The sequence below is a fragment of the Peromyscus eremicus genome, chromosome 5, assembly GCF_949786415.1.
Source record: "Peromyscus eremicus chromosome 5, PerEre_H2_v1, whole genome shotgun sequence".
NCBI lineage: Eukaryota > Metazoa > Chordata > Mammalia > Rodentia > Cricetidae > Peromyscus > Peromyscus eremicus.
In genome coordinates this window covers 74,043,376-74,065,821 of record NC_081420.1, presented here as the reverse complement: position 1 = coordinate 74,065,821, position 22,446 = coordinate 74,043,376, and the positions used below count along the sequence as shown (strand labels likewise).

Sequence of the window (22,446 nt, the reverse complement as noted above, 5' to 3'; positions counted from 1 at the left end):
AACTAAATGAAGCAGGTCACACACATGCACACTCAGACAAAAAAAGGAGAGCTTGCTGGGAATTAGGGTTCAGTGGGAGGGTATAGATAACAGAGAGAATATGAACAAAGTACATTATGATTTTTGTATTTTATTTTTCATATACATAGGTATGAAATTAAAGATAAAAATGTAAAGATCAAACATATTTCACAAGGAGGAAAAAAATCAGAATAGCTGATTTAGTCAATAAACTTACACAAACAGTGCAGTACTATTAATATGAACCATACTCTAAGATGTAAACCAGCCAAACAAAAGACAGATTACACTGGTACTGAGATGCAATCTTTGAGGCAACAGGGGGTTCCTAATAAAGGTCACGGCAGTAAGGTCTATTTCCTTGTACCTTTTTTTCTTTTTGTTTGTATTTTAATTTTATGTGTTTAATTTTATGCATGTTTTGCCTGCATGCATGTTTGCACAACACTCGTGCCTGACCCCTGGGGGCCTGAAGAGGGTGTCAGATCCCTGGAAGTGGAGTTACAACCGGCTGTGAACTGGCCTGTGGGTGCTGGGTCCCTCCTCATATCATATCTATGAGATAATACCACACCTTTGCTCCTTGTACAGAGGGAAAGCTGACTCACGGCTCTTCCCAAAGCCTAAGAAAAAGAATATGTGCCTTTGCTTTGGCTGAACATCTCTAGGGAACCAAGAAGAAAGGCCATCTTAGATAGTACTTCTATTCTGACACTTCACGACAGCACTGTAAGTAAGTCAATGCACAGAGACAGGGAAACTTAGACTATCTAACCCATCGGCAGTCTGCTTTTCTAAACAAAGTCTCTAATATCTATAAAATGATGGCCTACAAAAATGGACTGTCATAAAACTCAAAGTGTTTTAAAAGGAACATTATCATCAGCATTATAGACACAGTTGAATGAGGAAAATGGATTAAAAACTAGAATTAGGCTACAGAAATTACTGTTTTAAATTAACACAATCAGGTAAATATCATTAAACAAATAGTAATTAAATGTTCTTTACCTGTACAGAGATAATGTAACCACGTCAGTTTCCTTCCACTGAAATGCTGGCTATAAAATAATTCAAACTGTTGAAAGAGAGAGATGGATGTCAAGCTATTTAAGTCCTGTAAATTATTACCATACTGAAAAGGTAAAAGCATCTTAGTCCATCTAGTGATATACCTTGTCCAGGGTACCTGCTCAAGATCATGAATAATCCAACTGCAACATAGGGGTGCTGGTACCAATCTAAGGTCAATCTGCTGAGTCAGCAGTGACTTGTTGCTCCAGATTCCTGCACATAAAGCATTCTACCCATGCAGAGCAGCCAAGAGCTATTTTAGTTTCCCAGAGACGTGAAAGCTAAGACAGACATTCACTTGAGCCCAGAAGTTTGAGGCCACCGTGGGAAACTAAAAAAAGGAAGGGCAGAGTAACACAGACAACTGCCTGCCTATGCAGGGACAGGCAAGTCTATGGAAATAGTTCTCTGCTACAATCTGAGTTCTTAAGACAGACATGTCATCATGTTATTTAACTATCCCAGCTTGTGTGTGTATGCCTGTGAAGGGTAGGAGTTAACATGGGCCTGTCTTCCTCGATCACTCCTCCACAGTACTTTGAGAAAAGGCTTCACTGAATGTGGAGCTTGCTATCTGGCTGCACTGGCCAGCCAGGAGCTCCCAGTGTCCTTGTGTCTTCTCCCTGCCCAGCACTGGGCATTAGAATCTGAACTTGGGTCCTCCAGGTCCTCGTGAATGAGCAGCAATCACTTCACCCGCTGAGCTGACCCATCAGTCCTATCCCAGCTCTGTATTTACAGCCCATCCAGTTTTCCCAAATCTCAGCCCCTGAAAATTTTACATCTTTGCATATAAAACCAGAAATAACATCAACAGCAATTTATCACTTATTAAGCTGGACTTTATAGATTCTGTTAAAGATCAAATATACCATCACATATATTTCAACATGAAAGTCATACCTACATTTACCAATACAGACTTCCATAAGTGACAAGCTAACCAATGTATATGTGTGGTTAATACAAAACAGGGTCCATTACTTAACATCCATGTCAACAATGACATGAACAAAGCTGTGGGGTTCAAGGTACCTCTCTGTCCACAGTCTTTTGTTGATATTATTACATTTAAATTTATAATTGTTTGGACACTAGTCTAAAAAGATGAACTAGCAGTTAAGAACACATACTGCTCTTGCAAATGCCATTCTGGTTCCCAGCATCCACAAGAAAATTGGCTACTAGCTACACATAACTGCTGTTCTAGGGGTTTCCACCACCTTGTCTCACCTGTGGGTACCTGCACTCACATGTACATACCCAAAGACAGACAAATGATATACGTTAGATACACATATACAATTAAAAGAATAAATTTTTAAAAAATTTTATCAAAGCTTTGAAATTTTAAAAATTCCTTCCCTGAATTGAATGTGTAAAAGGCAATAGTACCAAAATACATTGTTCACATTTTCTTTTTTTTTTTTTTTTTTTTTTTTTTTTTTGGACATAGGGTCTCAGACAGTCCAGGTGGCCTTTAGCTTAATACATAATTGAGGAGGACTTTGATCTTCTGATCCTCCTGCCTCCACCTCCTGTATGCTAGGATTACAGATGTGTACCACTACACTTGGTTTTGTGATGGAGTAGAACCCAGGGCTTCCTGCATGAGCTATATTTATAGTTCACATTTTATTTCATTTTATTTTATATTTCATTTTTAATTTAAAAAGTTGCTGGGCATGGTGGCACATGCCTTTAATCCCAACACTTGGGAGGCAGATGCATGTGGATCTCTGTGAGTTTAAGGCCAGTCTGGTTTACAGCATGAGTTCCAGGACAGCCAGGGCTACACAGAGAAACCCTGTCTCGAAAAACAAACAAAATATATACTCATGTATTTTACCCATTTGTGTGAGTGTGCATGCATGCCTACATCCGCACACATGGAGTCAGCAAACAACAATCTATAAAAGGTCAGCCTTCTAGGATTTATGTCCTACTTAACAGAGATTTTCACTTAAATATGTAGCGCGCAAGCACACACACACACACTTTTTGTTGTTGTTGTTTTTCAAGATAGGGTTTCTCTGTGTAATAGCCCTGGCTGTCCTGGAATTCACTCTGTAGCCCAGGCTGGCCTCAAACTCATAAGAGATCCATCTGCCTCTGCCTCCCGAGTGCTGGAATTTAAGATGTGTATCATCACTGCTTGACTTCATATATATTTGGTTCTCACCATATACTTAACATTCGCCTCAATGACAGGAAAATTAAAATGTTACTAGGACTAAACGAAGCATACACGTGACCTCAAAATTCAAATGGAAAGGTAAGACAACACTGAAGCTTTCTCTTTTTTCTAAACTAATGTACATTTATTTGTGTGGGGTGGTGGAGTACTGTCCATGTTATGGGCCACACGTGAAAGTGAGAGGACACACTGTGGGAGCTGGTTCTCTCCATCAATCATGTGGGGTCTGGAAACTGAAGCCAGATTGTCAGGCTTGGTGGCAAGTGCCATTACCCACTGAGCCATTCATCAAATCAGCCCTTAGTATAAGGCCAAAACCTTTATGAATTACAAGTGTTGAAGAACTGGTAGGGTTACTATGAATCATACATAGATCCCAAACTGAAACACACACACACACACACACACACACACACACACACAGAGTCATTACAATGCCTTTGTTCACTGGTATCTTTCCTGCACACTTACCATCTGTACACTTTTTTCTAACTCTTGGGGAATCGCAAATGTGGATGAAGGAGCCTGAGTGAGAGGCCATGCACCAGCCTAGAAAGGGACAGTGAAATGAAAAGTTCAGCAGAGAGACATCTACCATGCAAGCAAGCAACTGAGACAGACCTTCTCCCTTTCACATAATGCTTACAGTGCTATGCCTTCACCATCAGGGCACAGTTTATTCCCACTCTATAAAGTGTGGCCCACAATTCACCAGCTGACCACGCATTATCATCAAGTCATTTGCTAATCTTTATATCACACTGTGAAAATTCATAAACGTGAAGAAGTCTGTTATACCTGAAGGACATATATTTGGAAACTAATCCCCAAATCTATCACTGTGTCTTGGTTTCTGATGAAATTGTTGAACTTGTTGTTGAGATCGGCACTGACACTCATGTCTGTGTACATCCGATGCAGCTTGCTGGTAAACTCGTAACCACAGGCTTGCTGGAAAACAAATCGCAAAGCACATAACCTAAACAGAATAATCAGCCAGGGATGAATATGGAGACCAGAGCTCTTTTTCTTTCGTTCTTTTAAATTAGTACTGAACTTGGAGATCAATCTAAATCAATGGACTTCTGGTCTTTTGAGTTGCATACTGACATTTATAGCATCGTATGCAAATACACTTATGTCTGACCACTTACATAGCCCACTGTATGCTCCCACATTAAGGACTGGACTGCTGTGAATTATGCAGTCATTACATACAATGAGCTATTTGGCTGTTGGTATAATGATTTCTATGATAATATTATCACACTAAAGATTTGTGTTACCTTTAATTTATTGATCATAGCTTCTTCAGAATCCATAGACATAGACAACCCGTGAATTAGACGTTTCGCTAGCATTCTTGCATAGAACTGCATGAAAATGTAAATGGTTACTTTCATTATGACTTGAAGTTCAAAATAAAGCAAAGCTGATAACTGCAATCTGAACATTTCGTTCAGCTCACCTTCTGAAAAACATCTTTGTCATCGATGTATTTGAAAACCGTGATGAAGCTGGTGAGCTTGTCCTCCACTTCATTCTCAGTCATGCCCTTTGCTGACTTCTTCAGCAAGTTGTCACAGTACTTAGCAAGCTCAAAGAGAGATTGGTAATAATCAATCTTACACAGGGCCCTTGGGATAGACACCTCAAAGGTGCCAACACAAAACATGAATAGGTGGTCACTTAGAACTAATGTAAGGGCTTAACCAGGAGAACAAGCCAGTAAATCGTCACCAGCAACAGCACAAAAGCAAAGCAATGTGCCTCAACAGATGCTGTAAGTTGTCAAGTTATGCTTTAAAGTTATGAATGTAAAATATGCATGATCAGGTAAGTTTTCAAAACACTAGAACTAAAAAAAAAGAACAATCTAACCAGCAATTAGTGACCATAATAAGCAGTATACTTTTCTTTTTAATAGGGTCATGCTATTTGTGAAATATGTTCTTCTTTGGTTAAGGGCACATGGTCTAATACATTCTGTACATAAATTCAAAACTATATATAATACAATTTTCATCCTCTGAAAAAAGTACACAAAACAAATGAATTTGCCAGTCTACTAACTTTCCTTTACTGACTTTGCATGAGATTACTTTTAAGCAACTAGACTTACCAGTTCAGGTGCTTTACAGACAGACTTGGGTTCTCTGTAATTTACAACCGATGTAAGAGCCTACAAGAAGACAGCCCATGATTAATTACAGAAGCAGGCAAGAGCACACAGGAGGCTGAGGCTCAGCTGTAATCATGTCTACAGTACCCACGGCTCAGCCAGCTCCCCGTCTAGTGTGTGAACATGTGTTCTACGTGTGGAGGCAAGGTCTACCTTAGCTATTACTGTTCTTCAGGAGCCGTCCACCGTGTGTTTTGAGGCAGTCTGTCACTGAGTGCTAAGCTAACTGGACAGCAAACTCCACGACCCTTAACTTCACCTCCCCAGCACTGGGATTCTACTACCACACCATTGTTTTTTCACTCAGGTGCTAAGACTGAACTATTTCCCCAGCAACTCTTAAGGCTATGTGTTAAAAAGGATATCAACTCTGGGCCCTTCTTTTCTTTCTCTACTTCTTTGGGTCACTATTAGGTGAACAGTTTCATCTACCATTAAAGGCAACACGGTCAATTACCAAGGCAGAAACTTCTGAAATGCTGAGTTAAAAAAATATATATTTCTTTCTAATTAGCTCAGTATTTTGTCATGCTGACAGAAAGCTAACTTACCACACAAACCAAAATACTGTTATAAGAATTACCTGTGCTCTTCATTATAAGATGGTATTTGCTATTCATCACTGAAATGTTAGCAGTACTTTTTGATATTTTACAACCTGAAGGTGAATTTCCTATGTCAAATACCAATTCAAATTCCTGGTATCTTTCAAACCAAAAATGAATACAGCCTAAATATGGTAAAAGCTGTAGGAAAATACCAGTCCTACCACTGTCAGGACCATACAAAGGAAGTATCAGCACTAGCAGACATTAGGATTATGCACACCAGTATACTAACAACAGTAATACCGACATAGGAAACTCTATGGGTGCTCACTGTAACAACTTTAAAACTACTTAGACTCTCAAATTCAAAGTGGTTATTTCATGAGAATTCAAGTGTCTCAAAGATCTCAAACTTGGATGCCTAACAAAGATGCCTACTTGAAAATTATACATTACAGGTTAAAGAGAATTTCATGTACATATAGCATGTGCATATAGTTGTTTAAAAGTTACCTTATCTAAAGCACTCATAAAATGCTGATCACCATTCAAAACAGTGTTGATAAGTTGAACAAATTTACCATGTACTTCCAAAACTGATTCCACAAATAGTGTTGGCATCTAAAAACATAAAATACAAAGTATAAATCCACATTTTAAGATTGAAGAGTAAATGCTTACACTCTCAAATTATTACACACACACACACACACACACACACCCCGTCCCACACCCACCATCTCTAGCTCCACTGGTCTTAAAAATCTAAGACTCCTCTTCTACCAAATGGGACCACAAGGTCTAACAAGTCCTCTGCCCCATAAACCCATGCACTCTGATGCGGGAACACCATGCCTTAAGATCACAGGGTGAACCCCTAAATCCTGGGCCTGTCAACACCAGGCGGCTATCTAAAGAACACCTGAATGCTGGGAGAAGAGGATTAGAAAGTCCGTGCCTGAGAGAATGAGACCCCGGAGTTGGGCAGAATTCACTCCCCATAGTTTAGAGGGACAGAACACTTAAGAGTCTCCCTTTGGAAGAAAATGACTGCAAATACGTATTCTCACATTTTAGCCTTGAAATGAGGCTCAGTTTTTGTTCAATGTCACTCAATACTCTGAATCTGCAAACCTAGTAGTAAATTTTGAACATGCTTAGTAATAACACCGACAATACATGGTCACTAGCTGGTAGAAGCCTCTTCAGAGATGAGGGTTAGGGAAGCTGAGGGTGAGTGACTATGGCATTTGGAATGGCAAGCACAGAGGCAGAAGCGATTTTAAATCTGCCACCCACAAAGAAACACAATTATAAAGAAACTGCAAATAGTTTCCTGTCAGAAGGTTAACAAATGCTCCATGGCAATCAGCATTGTTAGGGAGTAGCTGCTCTCAACCGTTTCTCACTATTTAATAACCCCAGGAAGAACTCACTAAGTTTGAGTTTTAAAACATCTGAATATAAATGTCTTAGTTTCTTTTGACAAAATACTTGTTTATAAACCATCAACGTCAAAAGAAAAGCTCTCCATGTCTGGTTAAGAACACATCCTAACTCTTCTGTGCAACTCACGTGTTCCTGAGTAAGGTTACTGGTCGCTCTAAGGCCCTCATCGTGGATGTGATTCTGCAGCTCCTGAATCATGTGAGGTAAGCCAGTAGACACGGCACGGAGCAAGACGTACATATTTGCCATGTCTAAGAGAAAAAAGAGTTTATTAAGCTCCAAACAACCTTATTATGCAATACATGCTTTACAATGTAGAAGTTCAAGGAACATGTGGATAAAAGGCATGAACACAAACACACACACTCACTTTCCAGCCTCCTTACCTCCCTTCCCACAAGAAAGCAATGTTGTTGTTGCTTACTATGTAATGATGACGGAGGAACATTCAAGAAAATACTCATATTCTTCTCTTTTTCTTTTACTCAAGTGCTATTGTGTGTTACATGTACTATTGGCAACTTCAGAACATCTTAACTTAAAGTATTTTATACTGGTACATGAAGCAATTCCATATATTTCACAACTTTATTACAATTACTGGGAAATTATGTTGTACCATGGGGAAGAGTATTTGAAGTATAAACCCCTAAAGGTGCTATGGTTGTGTCGATCTTGTAGGAGATCCTCTAGGCAGATAATCAAACAGCAGGAAGCGCCTGTGCCAATGAACGGTGAGAGATGATGTATACTGTGTTTATCTTCAACGTCTTATTGAGGTGTTAAAATACATGCAGACAACTGTCCATAGCTTAGTTACATGGCTCCGTGAACTCTTACAGATGAACACACAACACCCCACATATGCACATCCAGGCTTAACAGACAGACATTACCTATACCTAGAAATGCCCAACATCCATCTCCTAACCACTACTGCTCCTCTGCCAATGTAAAGCAAACACAGGCTGAACTCACCTGGCCTGAACTATGAACACAAACAATGACACAATGTTTCTGGCTCATTTCTTTTGTTCAACGTGACATTTAAGGCTCATGTGTTGTATTTAGCTTTAGTGTGTTCGTTTCTCTTCTGTAATAGTCTCTGGTATAAGCATCACTGGACATGTGGGTTGGTTCTAGTCATTACAAATAATGTTGCTATAAAGACTTTTGTACACACATGCATGTATGCTTAGGAAGGAACCTCATGCCTAGGAGACTTGCTGGACCATAAAATATACATGTATATTGCTTTGGTACTCAGTGTTAAGCTTTGCAATCCGGCTGCATCAATTTCTACTCCCATACCAGGGTACAAGAAGTTCCTGGTATTCTACATGCTTCCTAATATGTCCTATCGTTATTCTGACTACACAGGAACTGAATGTTTTCACCATTTATTGCTAGTATTCCAGTATACTTCTGCTTTAAACTGAGTTAGATTGAACACTCCTGTTTTATCCTTCCTGATTCTTATATTTCTTTCCCATAGTCTGATTTCCTATTGTAGATAAGGAATTCTCAACATATTAAGCAAAGTAACCCTTGAGATATATAAAAGCATAAACACATTTCCTAGTCTTTCTACTTTAGACTGTACTTTGAAAATGCTTTTCCAAAAGTAAACTATATTGAGTCAGAAAAGAATATATAATATACCAGGGAGTATTAAAGTGGTCTTTAAATCTAAGGTAAGTAGCAAGCGATAGACAACTTGGATGTATCACTTAATTTCCACTCCCATGTCCAATGGGCACTCTTACCATTCTTTCTTTCTTGCCGAATGATGTTGTGGCACTCTGCGTGTAAGAACTGTAAGTGGTCTGCTACCATCCGTTGCTGACATTCGTGAATCACTTTAGTATATGAACTTGGATGCAAGTATTTCCGACATCTAATTTCTTCATCTTTTAATCTACCTAGAACCTACAGAAATATATCCTTATAATCATGAACTATGATGCAAACATCAGCCAACTCTTACTGCCTCTAGGGGAATGCAGGTAAGATTATGGAAAAGCTTTACACAACCAATTTCAACTACAATTTATAAGTCATTTCAGATCTACTTAGGTTACCCCTCACCTACATCCCCCACTACATTCTGAACAAGAACTACCTTCACTCATCAGCCCAAAGCACCTGCTGTATCAGGAGCCCAAGACAAAACAGGAGTAAAGTATGAAGGTCAACACATGAAGTAGATTTTTTTCCTTGTTTCCATTTTATGAAATGGGAACAAACTACACAAACCATCCTTATCTGTCACATTAAAGACCCCTCCCTCAGACAGGGTTTCTCTGTGTAACAGTCCTGACTGTCTGGAACTCGATCTGTAGACCAGGCTGGCCTAGAACTCAAGAGATCCGCCTGCCTCTGCCTCCCCAGTGCTGGGATTAAAGGCGTGCACCACCATTGCCTGGCTTAAAGACTCTTATAGTGAGTCAAATATGTCAACCAAGATCTTTTATTAAAGATTATGCTATATGGAAAGGAATCAAATGCAAATAAAATGCAGTCCAATACAAAGTTAATCAAAATGGGAGGTAAAGAACCTGAGTAATTCTTTAACAAAACAAAACTACAATATTGTAGCCATTAAGACTATACTAGCAAGGCACATAGAAGTAAGTTGTGTTGACTAGGAAACCACTCTGTGATGTAAAGCTAAGAAAATCAAGTTTATGGACTTAATTGACCCTAAGGAATTATGTAAGTGTGACCTTTTAAAGACTGGTGGTTGTTTTGTCAGGAAACAAGGAAGGGAAATCATTGGAAATATAATGAAATGTCTCATTAGAACACTCAATGAGACTCTATTCTACTGGATACTTACTAGTAATGACAAGGGTTCTGGGTAGTTAGAGAAAATAAGGGTCTCTAGGCTTTAAAAGGTGCTCACTATGTTGTTTTGTTAGTTCTATTACAATATTTTACCGTGCCGGTTAAACCAACTAACAGAAATCATTCAATAACAAAATACTTGAACCTTAACACTGCAAACCAAAAGCTGGTTAAGCCAGACCCAGAGACGCACATCTGTAACCCCAGGATTTAGGAGGTGAAGGCAGAAGGGCTGCTATGACTTGAACACCAGTCTAGGCTATAGAACACGATTTGGTTTCAAAATACCAAGAAACCAAAACTTACAAATAAAATTCTCATGTCTTTATAATGACTCTAGCATTCTTTCTTACTGCCATGGAAATACTAAAAGGTTTAAAGTTCCTTCCAGAGGTTTGAAACAATGTTCAGAACTCAGCAGACCAAGAGTTAACCACGGCTCAAATTATTGTATTTGCCCTCCACTTTCTCTTTCCACCTTGTTATTTTTACTTTATTTATTTATATTAGAAACAGAGTCATGTTTCCAGGCAGGGCTAGCCTGAAATTCCTTATACAGCTGAGGACATTGACATCCTGATTTTCCTGCCTCTGTCTGGAGATACTGGGATTACAGGCATGCATCACCATGCCAGGTTATGCAGTGCTGGGTACTGAACCTGGGCCTCACGATGACTGTGAGTCAAGGCATTTATAGACAAGCCTAAGGACCTGAGACTGATTCTCAGAAGCCACATGAAGGAAAGATTGAATCCACCCCCAAGCTGTTCTCTCATCACCACACCTCAATAGTGGCACAATATCCATTTTATATTAACTTTTTAAAGACTATTTTGAAAATATGTGTATATATGTATCTATGCGTGGGTATGTGCACCAGAGTACAGGTGCCCATGGAGTCCAGAAAAGAGCATCATCCAGAGCCTCTGGAACACTAGTTACAAGTGGTTGTTCTGGGAACTAAACGCAGGTCTTCTACAAGAGGTGTATATGCTCTTAATCACTGAGCAATCTATCCAGCCCATATTATATTAATTTTAATAATGTAACTGCAATAGTACTTTTCCCTTAAGAGAAATGATTCAACAAAACCTCTTCCATGAAAGCAGTATTAAATACGTATGCTCTGTTACATAAAATCCTGCAGATGTGTAACAGGCAAATGTACATGAGGTGTTTACCTTTTCCATATACTGTGAGCAATTTGATTCTTGTAATAAATTTGAAGCTTCTTGCTTGTAATATTCTCCTGTTTCAGTCAGAAAGGGAGACACAAAGATTCCCTGATAAAACTGAAAATCAATTAAAATTGTATTAGTAAAACCTGGAACAATTTCAGAAATTAAAGGTCTTATCATGTTTGGAAGTAGGCTTTTTACCTTTAAGGGAAATTTTTTCTTATACTGTTCAACATGAACAAAGGAGTTAATAACCCCATGGATTACTTTCTGGTTTGGGTCTTCACCACCACGATCACTGAAACAAAGTATAACACACAATATGCTTGAGAACACACACAGACATCTGCAGACTTATACCCAAGTATGCCAATACATGGATGCTAACTTAATGCCCTAATGAAAATTACAAGGTCAAAATGCATGTATGAAGCTTGAAACAGTTTTTCATTATTATCATCATTATAGCTAATATACACTAGAAATCATCTCAATAAATGTTATTTGATGGAAAATGATGTGCCATGATTATCACTGAGGTCATTCTTCAGCTATGACTGTCAGACACCTGGACTTCAGTCTGCATCACACTGGACGAATGGCAGGAGAGAAAAGCCTCCTATCTAAGCCTCAGCAATCAGACAGGAAGAAGAACTAAAGAGCATTCAAATTGGGGAAAAAACAGTAAAAGTATTAGTTTGCAGGTGGCATTGGGAAAAACAGATACCACAAATTTTATACCAGAAAAAAAAAAAAAAAAAAAAACCCAACTATTAAGGTAACCGATTTCATTTGCAGAATACAGAATGAACATACAGAAATCAGTAGTGTTGCTATTGGCCAATAACAAACTACCTGAATCAGAAATCAAGAAGGCAATCCCATTTTGTATTTGCTATAAGAAATAACCAGGAAAACCTTAAAAATGAAAAAACCAATGAAAGAAACTAAAGTGAACTCAAAATTAGTCAGAATTGACAGAAACAACCAATGCATGCTAATAAAGAACTATGTATCAGGTCAGTCAATAAACTAAACATTAAGCACCAAGGAGATAAAAACCCACACTCACTTTTTGATTTCTCTGAGCAGCATCCGGATGAGGACGTTCTGAAGGGGTTCAACCATTAACTTCCTCCACATATCCAATGCTAGCTGCCAGGAAAAATAGAAATCAGCAAGGCTGAATTAGGTAGTTTTTCCCTTAACAGTCATTCCAGAATTTTTTAAACAGAAATACCCATCAACAGACATATTATTGATATTTTAAAGTACAAGTAAAAACTGAAGAAAAATTAACTTCTCATTAAAGTAGCAGTCATCACATCAGAATTAGAAGATTAAAAATATATTATTGTGTGTATGAATACGTGCTTGCATATTCTTTTTATTATTAATATTGTTAGTGTGTGTTTGTGTATGACATGTGTGGGCCTGTGTGCCATGACGCACACAGGAGGTCAGCACAAGTTTCTGGAGTTGATTCTTTCCACCACTAGGTGGGCTCCAGGGATCAAACCCAGCTTGTCAGCTTTACATGGTCAGGAGGCAAGTACTTTACCCACAGAGCCATCTTATCTCCTCTATGGCTTTAACAGTCACAGAAAATCTTACTAAAATAGCTCTTTTATAAACTTCTTATTGATGGTTAAAATATATATACTATAAAAAGATGGGCTAACCCCTGTAATTCATACACAAGTGGAAGGGGAGAGCTAATATCACAAAGTTGTCCTCTGGCCTCTATCATGCCATGGGGCAGATACACATGGACATCATGCATATATACACACAATAATAAATTTAAATTAAAAAACAAATTTATGTTTGCAGTCACTTAGAGAATTTCTTACCTCCCCTATTTCCATAAGTGGTTCATTCATATCTACTCCACCATAGCCGTATTGTAAATCGGCTTCCGTCAATTTATTTTTTTTAATATACTGGGTATTGAGATACCTGAAAAATCAAACACAAGTACACGGGATGTAAAGTCGAAATCAGTTAGGAAAATAACTTACAAATCTAGAATAGTAATCTCCCCCCCCCCCCCCCCCGCCTCCCGAGTGCTGGGATTAAAGGTGTGCACCACCACCACCCGGCTTAGAATAGTAATCTTAGGGTCATAAATTAGAGACTAACTCAGTGATAACTCCAAAAGAAATGATATACAAGTTAGAAATAAATGAAAACTAATTATTAGCACTGGACTTTCTATAAGGGTTACTACACCACCAAGGGTCCACTTAGCAGTTTCAGGCAGTAGAAATGAAAACAAAAAGCATTTCTCCTGTATGACTACCAACCCAGGGTTTAAATCTCAGTACTGGAGAAAGAAAATATGCTTTTTCCTTATTTCTCATTTCTCTTTTCTTTTCATTAATTTATTACAGATGGCCTGGGGGGGGGGAATATATATACCACAAAAAATGCTCATTTCTCTTTTCATTTATTTATTGGTTTTTCAAGGCAGGGTTTCCCTGTGTGGCCTTGGCTGTCCTAGAACTCGATCTGTAAACCAGACTGGCCTCAAACTCGGAGATCCACCTGCTCCTGCCTCCGGAGTGCTGGAATTAAAAGCATGCACCACACCCGGCCCTTCAAATTGTATTTCTAAGGATGCCTTTCAGCTAAGGAAAGGATTGAGAGACGGGAATAAAAGATATCAAAAGGCCAATCTACAGCCTGCAATGTCCTGTAGCTAGAATAATAACATCTGGCCTCTCTAATTCAGGTCTCACACCTTTCAGGTCTGCCTTGATCCCTTCTGAATTAACTTTACCTTCCCACATCAAATAAAATCATATTTTACTAGTTATACAGTACTTGCTACTACATATATAATCCTTTTCTCTTATTGATAAATCTTTTTTGTATTCTCAGTTCTCTGGAAATGTAAGGGTGGAGAAGGACTTTTTCTTACATCAATCAAAAAATAGCAGCAGGCAAATATCAAGTTCTAAAAAAATTTCTCTTTAATGTATTTTAAAAGAATGGTAACAGTCTGAACAACAGGGCCATAAACAGTTAACACTAGAACACTAATTTCGACAGGCAGCCTAAGCCAGATTGTAAAAGCCATGAATGACAGAGATTAGCAATTAATTGCTAAAGTCAGTGTAAGAGTACACATCTACAGCCAGGTGGTGTAGTGTGTACACCTTTAGTCTCGGCACTCAGGAGGCAGGGGCAGGCGGATCTCTGTGAGTTCGAGGCCAGTCTGGTCTACAGAGTGAGTTCCAGGACAACCAGGGCTGTTACACAGAGAAACCCTGTCTCAAATAAATAAAAATGAATGAATGAATGAATGAATGAACAAACAAATAAATAAGAAAGTGCACATCTGTAACCACAGCACTTAGGAAATTGGTGACGGAGGATCACCAAGTTCAAGGCCAGGCACAGAGAGCAAGACCCTGTTTCAAAACAAATAATAATAATTTTAAAGTGGATTATTTAAATAATGTTATATAATTTTTAAATAATTATGCACCTGGAGAGGCTAAAACAATAAAGAAGCTTGTGCCCAAAGAATTCCAGATCAGCCTGGTGAACACAGCGAGACAGATTCCCATCTTAAAACAAAAACTCTTTACATATATTACATTATACATTTTCTTACCGACTATGACTAGAAACAAGGAATGGCCTAGACAACATGACCAGTCTACCACCCAAGAAAAACACTATTTATGTGTTATCATCTAATTATTGTCAACTATTAATGTTGTCATTTATTTATGTTATTTATTTATGTGTCTGTGAAAAGATCTCATTACTACTCATAACCGTCAGTTATATGATACCAATAATAGAGGGCAATTAACTGACTCCCATAGCCATCAGCTCTATGATGTTATATGATGTCTATTGTGTTATAGACAGTGGAAAGTTAGTGATTTTAGACAGTAATCAAGGACACTTTTAATAAGATAACATAAACCAGGCATGGTGGCATACACCTACCATCCTAGTGCTTGGGATGTAATCAACTACAAACGGAGTTCAAGGTCAACTTGGGCTCATGAGACCTTGTCTCAAAAAAAAAAAAAAATGCATGTAGAAAGACTACAGTATAGTAAAATGAATGAGCTCTGAAGTCTGACTGATAAGGGGTTTAATTAAATTCTGCCTCAATTACCAACTGGCTGATGTCAAAGTTACTACCAACCTCATATGGTTTTCCATGTGCAAGTGCTCATAACTAGCACTAGCATAATAGTATTAATTTAAATAGTACTAAATTATCAATCCATCTTGATGAATAAGACAACAAAGCAAACTACACCCAAGGAAACTAATAAGGAGAAAAGCAGCTCTTCACCAAACCACTTTGGCTAGGAGCCCCCTATTGCACCCTAGTGTATGCTCTACACCAAAGGCCTATGCATATACACGCACACGCACTCAACTCTTCAAAATCCAACAATACTACAATTCAGCTAGGGATTACCTTAATAAAGTCTCATGATGTCTAATGTACAGGACAAAGTGTTTCACAGAAGTTAACACCACAATAAACCTGCACTTCAGCCAGGCGGTGGTGGCACACGCCTTTAATCCCAGCACTCTGGAGGCAGAGGCAGGCGGATCTCTGTGAGTTCAAGGCCAGCCTGGTCTACAAAGTGAGTTCCAGGAAAGGCACAAAACTACACAGAGAAACCCTGTCTCGAAAAACCAAAAAAAAAAAACCTACCAAAAAAACCAAACAAACAAACAAAAAACCCTGTACTTCATAGTAACTGATTTTTTTAAATTATGTTTTTGCTCTTCTAAAAGCCACTGTGACATTGGGAAGCCCAGTTTCTACACTGGCAGCTTAGGTTAAGTAGACTATATTCTGTTGAACCAGCAAGACAAAGGAGTACCAACAAGCCAGGAGAACCAAGAGCTGTTTCGGCAATATGGTAGGTACTGCCACAGAGCAGGGGAGATTATGCCTGGAGAGCTACCTCAAGGGTTCAGCTTCTCCACAGTGGATACTGAAACTTGGGCCCATCTGTGGCCCACACCACAAAACACAGGGCAAAATTATCACTGCATCCATCTCAGGCCATAATCATTCTAAGAGTGGACTCTCTAGATCCAAGAATAAGAGAAAAATGTACTTCATGTCAGTTTGGTATTTATTTACTATCTCTCAATAAATGTGGTAGTTGTTTTAGAATGGTAATGTATACCCTGTGCCATTATATGTTGGAAGTATAGGATCTGTTTTTTTATTTTGATTTTATAGAAGATTACAATTAAGGAATTGCATGAATCTCAGTTGAGACTTTGAACGTGGGACTTTTAAACATTGTTGAGACCGTGATAGACAATGGGGACTTTTGAAGTTGGCCTAAATGCATTTTGCATTATGATATTATTACAAGCTTATGGGGGCCAGAGAGTGGAATACAGTAGTTTGAATGTAATTTGCCCCCATAATCTCATAGGGAGTGGCATTATTAGGAGGTGTGGCATTGTTGAAATAGGTGTGGTCTTGTTGAAGGAAGTGTGTGTAAACTGTGGAGGTGGGCTTTGAGGTCTCATATATGTTCAAGATACTGCCTAGTGTCTCAGACCACTTCCTGTTGCCTGCAAGATGTACAATTCTCAGCTACTTCTCCAGCACCATGTCTGCCCACACTCTACCACACTCCCAGTTGCCATGCTCCCTGCCATGATGATAATGGACTAAACCTCTAATACTGTAAGCCACCACCTCAATTAAATGTTTTCCTTCATAAGAGTTGCTATGGTCATGGTGTCTTTTCATGGCAATAGAAACCCTAACTAAGACAATAAACAAATGTCTGCTTTACTCAGTAATAGTTATGGACAGACATATTCAAATGTGGACTACTTACACAAGGATCCCTAAGATTATAGTGCTTAGTTATGGCACAGCTACATTAGCTTATGAATGTACAAACTTGGATGTAGAAACAATCAATGACATTCCTTGGAATTTAAGTTCTGTCATTATGCAATTGACAATTGTTCTTATTTCTACTGTCTAAGAGACTGAATCAAATAGGAGCAGCACAGAGAACCATGGAAATACAAGACCTAAGCTGGAGATGATGCAGAAAAGAGGAAAATTTAGAAAGGGGAATATAAGAAGAACGTGTCAGAATTAGTCATCCAGAGAAGGAGTGCGGCCAGATGGAGCAGTGGGGAAAGACAGGAAGAAAGGAGCAGGGAGCAGGGAGCACGACTATGGCAAAATCAACATGCCCAGAGGACCTTGAAGAAAACTGCCAAGTATTTACCAGTGACCTCAAAGCCTGAAATGCACCTTAGTCTTACAGAAATGTATGCAGGACTGTGGCTTAGGTTTTACCCCACTAAGCTTCATCCAACCTCAGCTTTTGCACCCATCTCTGTTGGGATTTAACACATATTCCAGACAGTCTGAAGAAACAGAGCTACAACATTTATTTCTTTTCTTTTCCACAGGGTTAACTGCCTACATATCTGCCTGTCTCAAATACACACCTTGCTCTGACTGTGGACCTATTAACAAAGTCCCCATCAGTAATCCATATTCCAATGAGAAATAATATAAATTACTCTTTCATAATTAAACCCATTAGTATAATTTACACTAATTAAAAATAAATTATTGGGGTAGAGAGACAGCCCAGTGGTTAAGAGCACTGGCTGCTCTTCCAGTCCTAATACCTACAACCAAACAGATCTGATGCCCTTCTGGCCCCAGAACACCAGGCATGCAAATACTGCAGAGACATGCACGGAAACCCACACACACATAAAACAGGACTGAATTAGGAACGCAGGCAGCACCGCTAAGTGGCCGAGATTCTGCAGCACTCACCTATATAAGCAGTCCATGTAGTCGGCACCCTTGCTGTACTCTTCCCAGTACCTATGATACATAACAAGCACTTGTTCTTCAGACTCCAGAACTCTCTAGACAGAAAAAACAGTTTTGCTTTCAAAGTACTAATCATTTTTGTTACAATGAAATTATAAAATATGGAATCAAGCTCCTAAAGATAACATAAATCAAGCATTATCACCCGTATTTATAAATTATATTTTGACTACATTTAGTACAAAAGAAACTGGGGGGGAAATGGGAGCCTTAGATTAGAAAGTGACTATCCATAGATTTCTCCAAAATAAAAAGACAAATGATCATAGCTAGATTTTCTCTCTAAGATAGAGAAAATGGGCTGAGATTGTAGCTCAGTGGTAGCATGCCCACCTAGCATGAGCAAAGCCCTGTGTTCAATTTGTAGCACCACAAAAATAAAACAGAAAACAATTCTATTAGACTCATGAATTTCTGCATAAAAGTTACTTTAGAAACTGTTTTTGAGACAGGACCTCTTGCAGCTTAGATTGGCCTGTAACTGTAATAACGTTCCCCTAAGCCAGGGTTACAGGTGTGCAATGGCACAACCAGTGTGTACCCTGCTGGGGGTCAAAGCTGGTTTCCTGTTAGATAAGCAGTCCACCAACTGAGTAAGCCAGTCTTCAACGCCTCTTTAAGATCATGTGACTTAGGAGGCTTGGCTGATTCAGAACACTCTTGGTAGCCTAGGATCACCTTGTACTCACAACAACCCTTCTAGCTCAGCCTCCCCAGTGATGGGATTACAGGCTTGAGCCATAAACAGCTTCGATCCTAATTCTCAAAAGACTTGTGCTGGGCATGGTGACATGCACTATAATCCAGAGCTCTGTGATTTCCAGGCTAACCAAGGCTATGGAGTGAGACCCTGTCTCTCAAAAGAAACAAAGCAAACAAAGAAACAAACAAAAACCCCACATATTCTAAACAGTCCACTTCTGTCATCCCAGTACTTGGGAGATAAGGCTGGTCAGGAAGGAGTTCAAGACTAAACAGCTTGGACTACTCAGCAGTTTGAGGCCATCTTGGATAACATGATACCTCGTCTCAAAATAAAACAAAACAAGGGTTGGGGATTTAGCTCAGTGGTAGAGAGTTTGCCTAGCAAGCGCAAGGCCCTGGGTTCAGTCCTCAGCTCCAGAAAAGAAAAACAAACAAAACAAAAAACAACCGGAGTCTAACTTAATAAATTTCAACATTAATAAGTATCTTACATGGTTATGAACTATGTATAACCAAGCTCACTAGCTTATGATAGTCAAACTTTGGTCCAATATAACATATTACACACTGAAACAATCTTAAAGTACTTGCTCTCAAAAGCACTGCCATGAGCTGACAGATGCACACTCAAACAACAAAGAGTACATGCAATAGACAATAAACATGCATTAAATGCAGTATATTTCCTCCACGTGTCTTACGGGAAATATTAATTGTTCAGCTCTCTCAGTCAACGGGGTATCTATTCCTTGTCAAGAATTCCTGTATTGTTTGACCATTAAGTGAGATCTGATGGTTGTCCCCAACTACTAATTAAGGAAAAGGACAAGATTCCAGCTTAGGCTGTAAATTTATCTCCTCCAGTTCCAATGGTCTGTAGAGACCATGTAGGGGATACAGAAGTTCATTTCAATGAGTGAGATTATGTAGTAGGTATAAACCCCAAGGACCCAAACGGATTTCCACTGTGAACCAAATAACACTGTTTAATTCCTAGAGCTTAAATACAACTAGGAAGACACTGTTTAAGAAATTTAGCTGAGGGCGGTGGTGGCGCACGCCTTTAATCCCAGCACTCGGGAGGCAGAGCCAGGCGGATCTCTGTGAGTTCGAGGCCAGCTTGGGCTACCAAGTGAGTCCCAGGCGCAAAGCTACACCGAGAAACCCTGTCTCGAAAAACAAAAACAAAAAAAAAAAAAAAAAAACAAAAAAGGGCTGGAGAGATGGCTCAGAGGTTAAGAGCACTGACTGCTCTTCCAGAGGTCCTGAGTTCAATTCCCAGCAACCACATGGTGGCTCACAACCATCTGTAATGAGATCTGGTGCCCTCTTCTGGCCTGCAGGGACACATGCAGGCAGAACACTGTGTATATAATAAATAAATAAATAAATCTTTAAAAAAAAAAAAAAAAAAAGAAATTTAGCTGGGCTGGGCGGTGGTGGCGCACGCCTTTAATCCCAGCACTCGGGAGGCAGAGCCAGGCGGATCTCTGTGAGTTCAAGGCCAGCCTGGTCTCCAAAGCGAGTTCCAGGAAAGGCGCAAAGCTACACAGAGAAACCCTGTCTCGAAAAACCACAAAAAAAAAAAAAAAAAAAAGAAATTTAGCTGGGCAGTGGTGGCGCTCGCCTTTAATCCCAGCACTCGGGAGGCAGAGCCAGGCGGATCTCCGTGAGTTCAAGGCCAGCCTGGGCTACAAAGTGAGTTCCAGGATAGGCTCCAAAACTACACAGAGAAACCCTGTCTCGAAAAACCAAAAAAAAAAAAAGGAAATTTAGGTCAGCTGGGCAGTGGTGGGGCACGCCTTTAATCCCAGCACTCAGGAGTCAGAGGTAGGCTATAAGTTCAAGGCCAGCTTGGTCTACAGAGTGAATTTGAGGACTACACAGAGAAATCTCATTTTGAAAAAGAAAAAAAAAAAAAAAAAAAAAGAAAGAAATTTAGGTCTGGCTAATTCATGTGTGTTCTTTTAAATTTGCATCTTTTTTAATAATAAAGTTTAAAATTTAAAAAAAAAAAAAAAAGATCCAAAGCCCCGAATTTGATGCCTATTTTCCTCTGGAAATCAGTGAGCTAGTCAAATAACTGTAGCTGTAAGCAGATGCATATCCCAACTATACTATCCCTTACCTTGTGCAAATGCCGAACGTGATTTTCCAAAAAAACCTTTGTTTCCGCATAAAGTCTTTCTCCAAGTGGTTCAGGATAGGCCACACATAAAGCATAGATATCTCTAGATAGGTTATTAAGGTTCTCATAGCCAAAACGTGAGACTTAGGCATCAAAAAAAGAAACATCAAGCTGGGGGTTATGGTAACCTGTAACCCTGAACTTCTTTCTGAATCTACCTCACTAGTGCTGGGAATACAGGTTGTATACCATCAAGACCAAAGATGCAAAAAGAAACTGAAAATGTAGGGCTATTTAGGGTGGAATCGTGCTTTTATACTTTAAATACAAAGAACAGGAAAACATGGCAACATAGAAAGGGCTAGAGAGACATTTGCTGCTGTCAGAGGACCTGAGCTCAGTTCCTAGCACCCACATAATAGCTCACAACTGTCTATTAAGTCCAGCTCCAGACAGCCTTTTCTGGGCATGTCGTATGCTATGTGCCACAAATACACAGGCAAAGTAATATCACCTATACACTCCTATTACCTGTGGTATAATAGCCTTATAAACTAAATGACCTGGGTAAGAGAGCACAGTAGGGGAACAGAAGAGACGGCTCAGCTGTTCCGAGAATGTACTGCTCCAGCAGAGACTCAAAGTGCAGCTCCAACACTCACTCTGGGCAGCTAGCTCATAACTGCTTTAAACTCCAGGGATCCAATGCTTTGGCCTCAGAAAGCAGCCACACATTGTGTGCAAAATCCACACACATATACATAATAATGTTGGAACTATTTACCATCAACAACTTCAAACTTTATCCAATATTATAAAGAAAGCAGTGATATGAATACCTATCAGCTAAGAATTTAAACTTTCTTTATAGAAAATTAAAAATGGTTTGGTAAAGGGGACAGGAATCAGGGTACTGATTGGGAAAGCGCTTCAAAACATGCTGAGCCTCTGAAAATAGCTTGCAGTCCCTCTAATTTTCAACTCTAAATACTTTTATTTATTTAAATCAGGGTCTTACTATGTCGCCCTGGCTGGCCTAGAGCTTGATTTGTGACCAGGAAGGCCTGCATTTGCTTCTAGAGAACAGGATTAAAGGTGTGAGGCACAATGTCCAGACCCCCGCCCCCGAAAAAAAATTTAAATCAAAGTAGACAACTTGAAGAATGAAAACTGAGAATTGACTCTTGGTCTCCATAGGATGCACACACCTGTACATATACATGTATAATATATA

General features: G+C 39.2%; 1 protein-coding gene across 3 annotated transcripts in view; it reads right to left on the bottom strand.

Annotated features, from left to right (window-relative positions):
• Cul2 (cullin 2) overlaps positions 1-22,446 on the bottom strand; it is a 41,096-nt gene that overhangs the window by 5,742 nt on the left and 12,908 nt on the right. For all 3 annotated transcript variants that reach the window (XM_059263718.1, XM_059263717.1, XM_059263719.1), the window contains exons 3-17: positions 21,213-21,315; positions 18,320-18,414; positions 13,350-13,455; positions 12,569-12,651; positions 11,698-11,794; positions 11,500-11,610; positions 9,238-9,400; positions 7,598-7,722; positions 6,536-6,643; positions 5,415-5,474; positions 4,761-4,889; positions 4,579-4,665; positions 4,091-4,243; positions 3,764-3,841; positions 1,033-1,099 (exon numbers count right to left, since the gene is read on the bottom strand). In XM_059263718.1, coding sequence (XP_059119701.1) covers positions 1,033-1,099; positions 3,764-3,841; positions 4,091-4,243; positions 4,579-4,665; positions 4,761-4,889; positions 5,415-5,474; positions 6,536-6,643; positions 7,598-7,722; positions 9,238-9,400; positions 11,500-11,610; positions 11,698-11,794; positions 12,569-12,651; positions 13,350-13,455; positions 18,320-18,414; positions 21,213-21,315 — 1,565 coding nt within the window. The remainder of the gene's footprint in view (positions 1-1,032; positions 1,100-3,763; positions 3,842-4,090; positions 4,244-4,578; positions 4,666-4,760; positions 4,890-5,414; positions 5,475-6,535; positions 6,644-7,597; positions 7,723-9,237; positions 9,401-11,499; positions 11,611-11,697; positions 11,795-12,568; positions 12,652-13,349; positions 13,456-18,319; positions 18,415-21,212; positions 21,316-22,446) is intronic.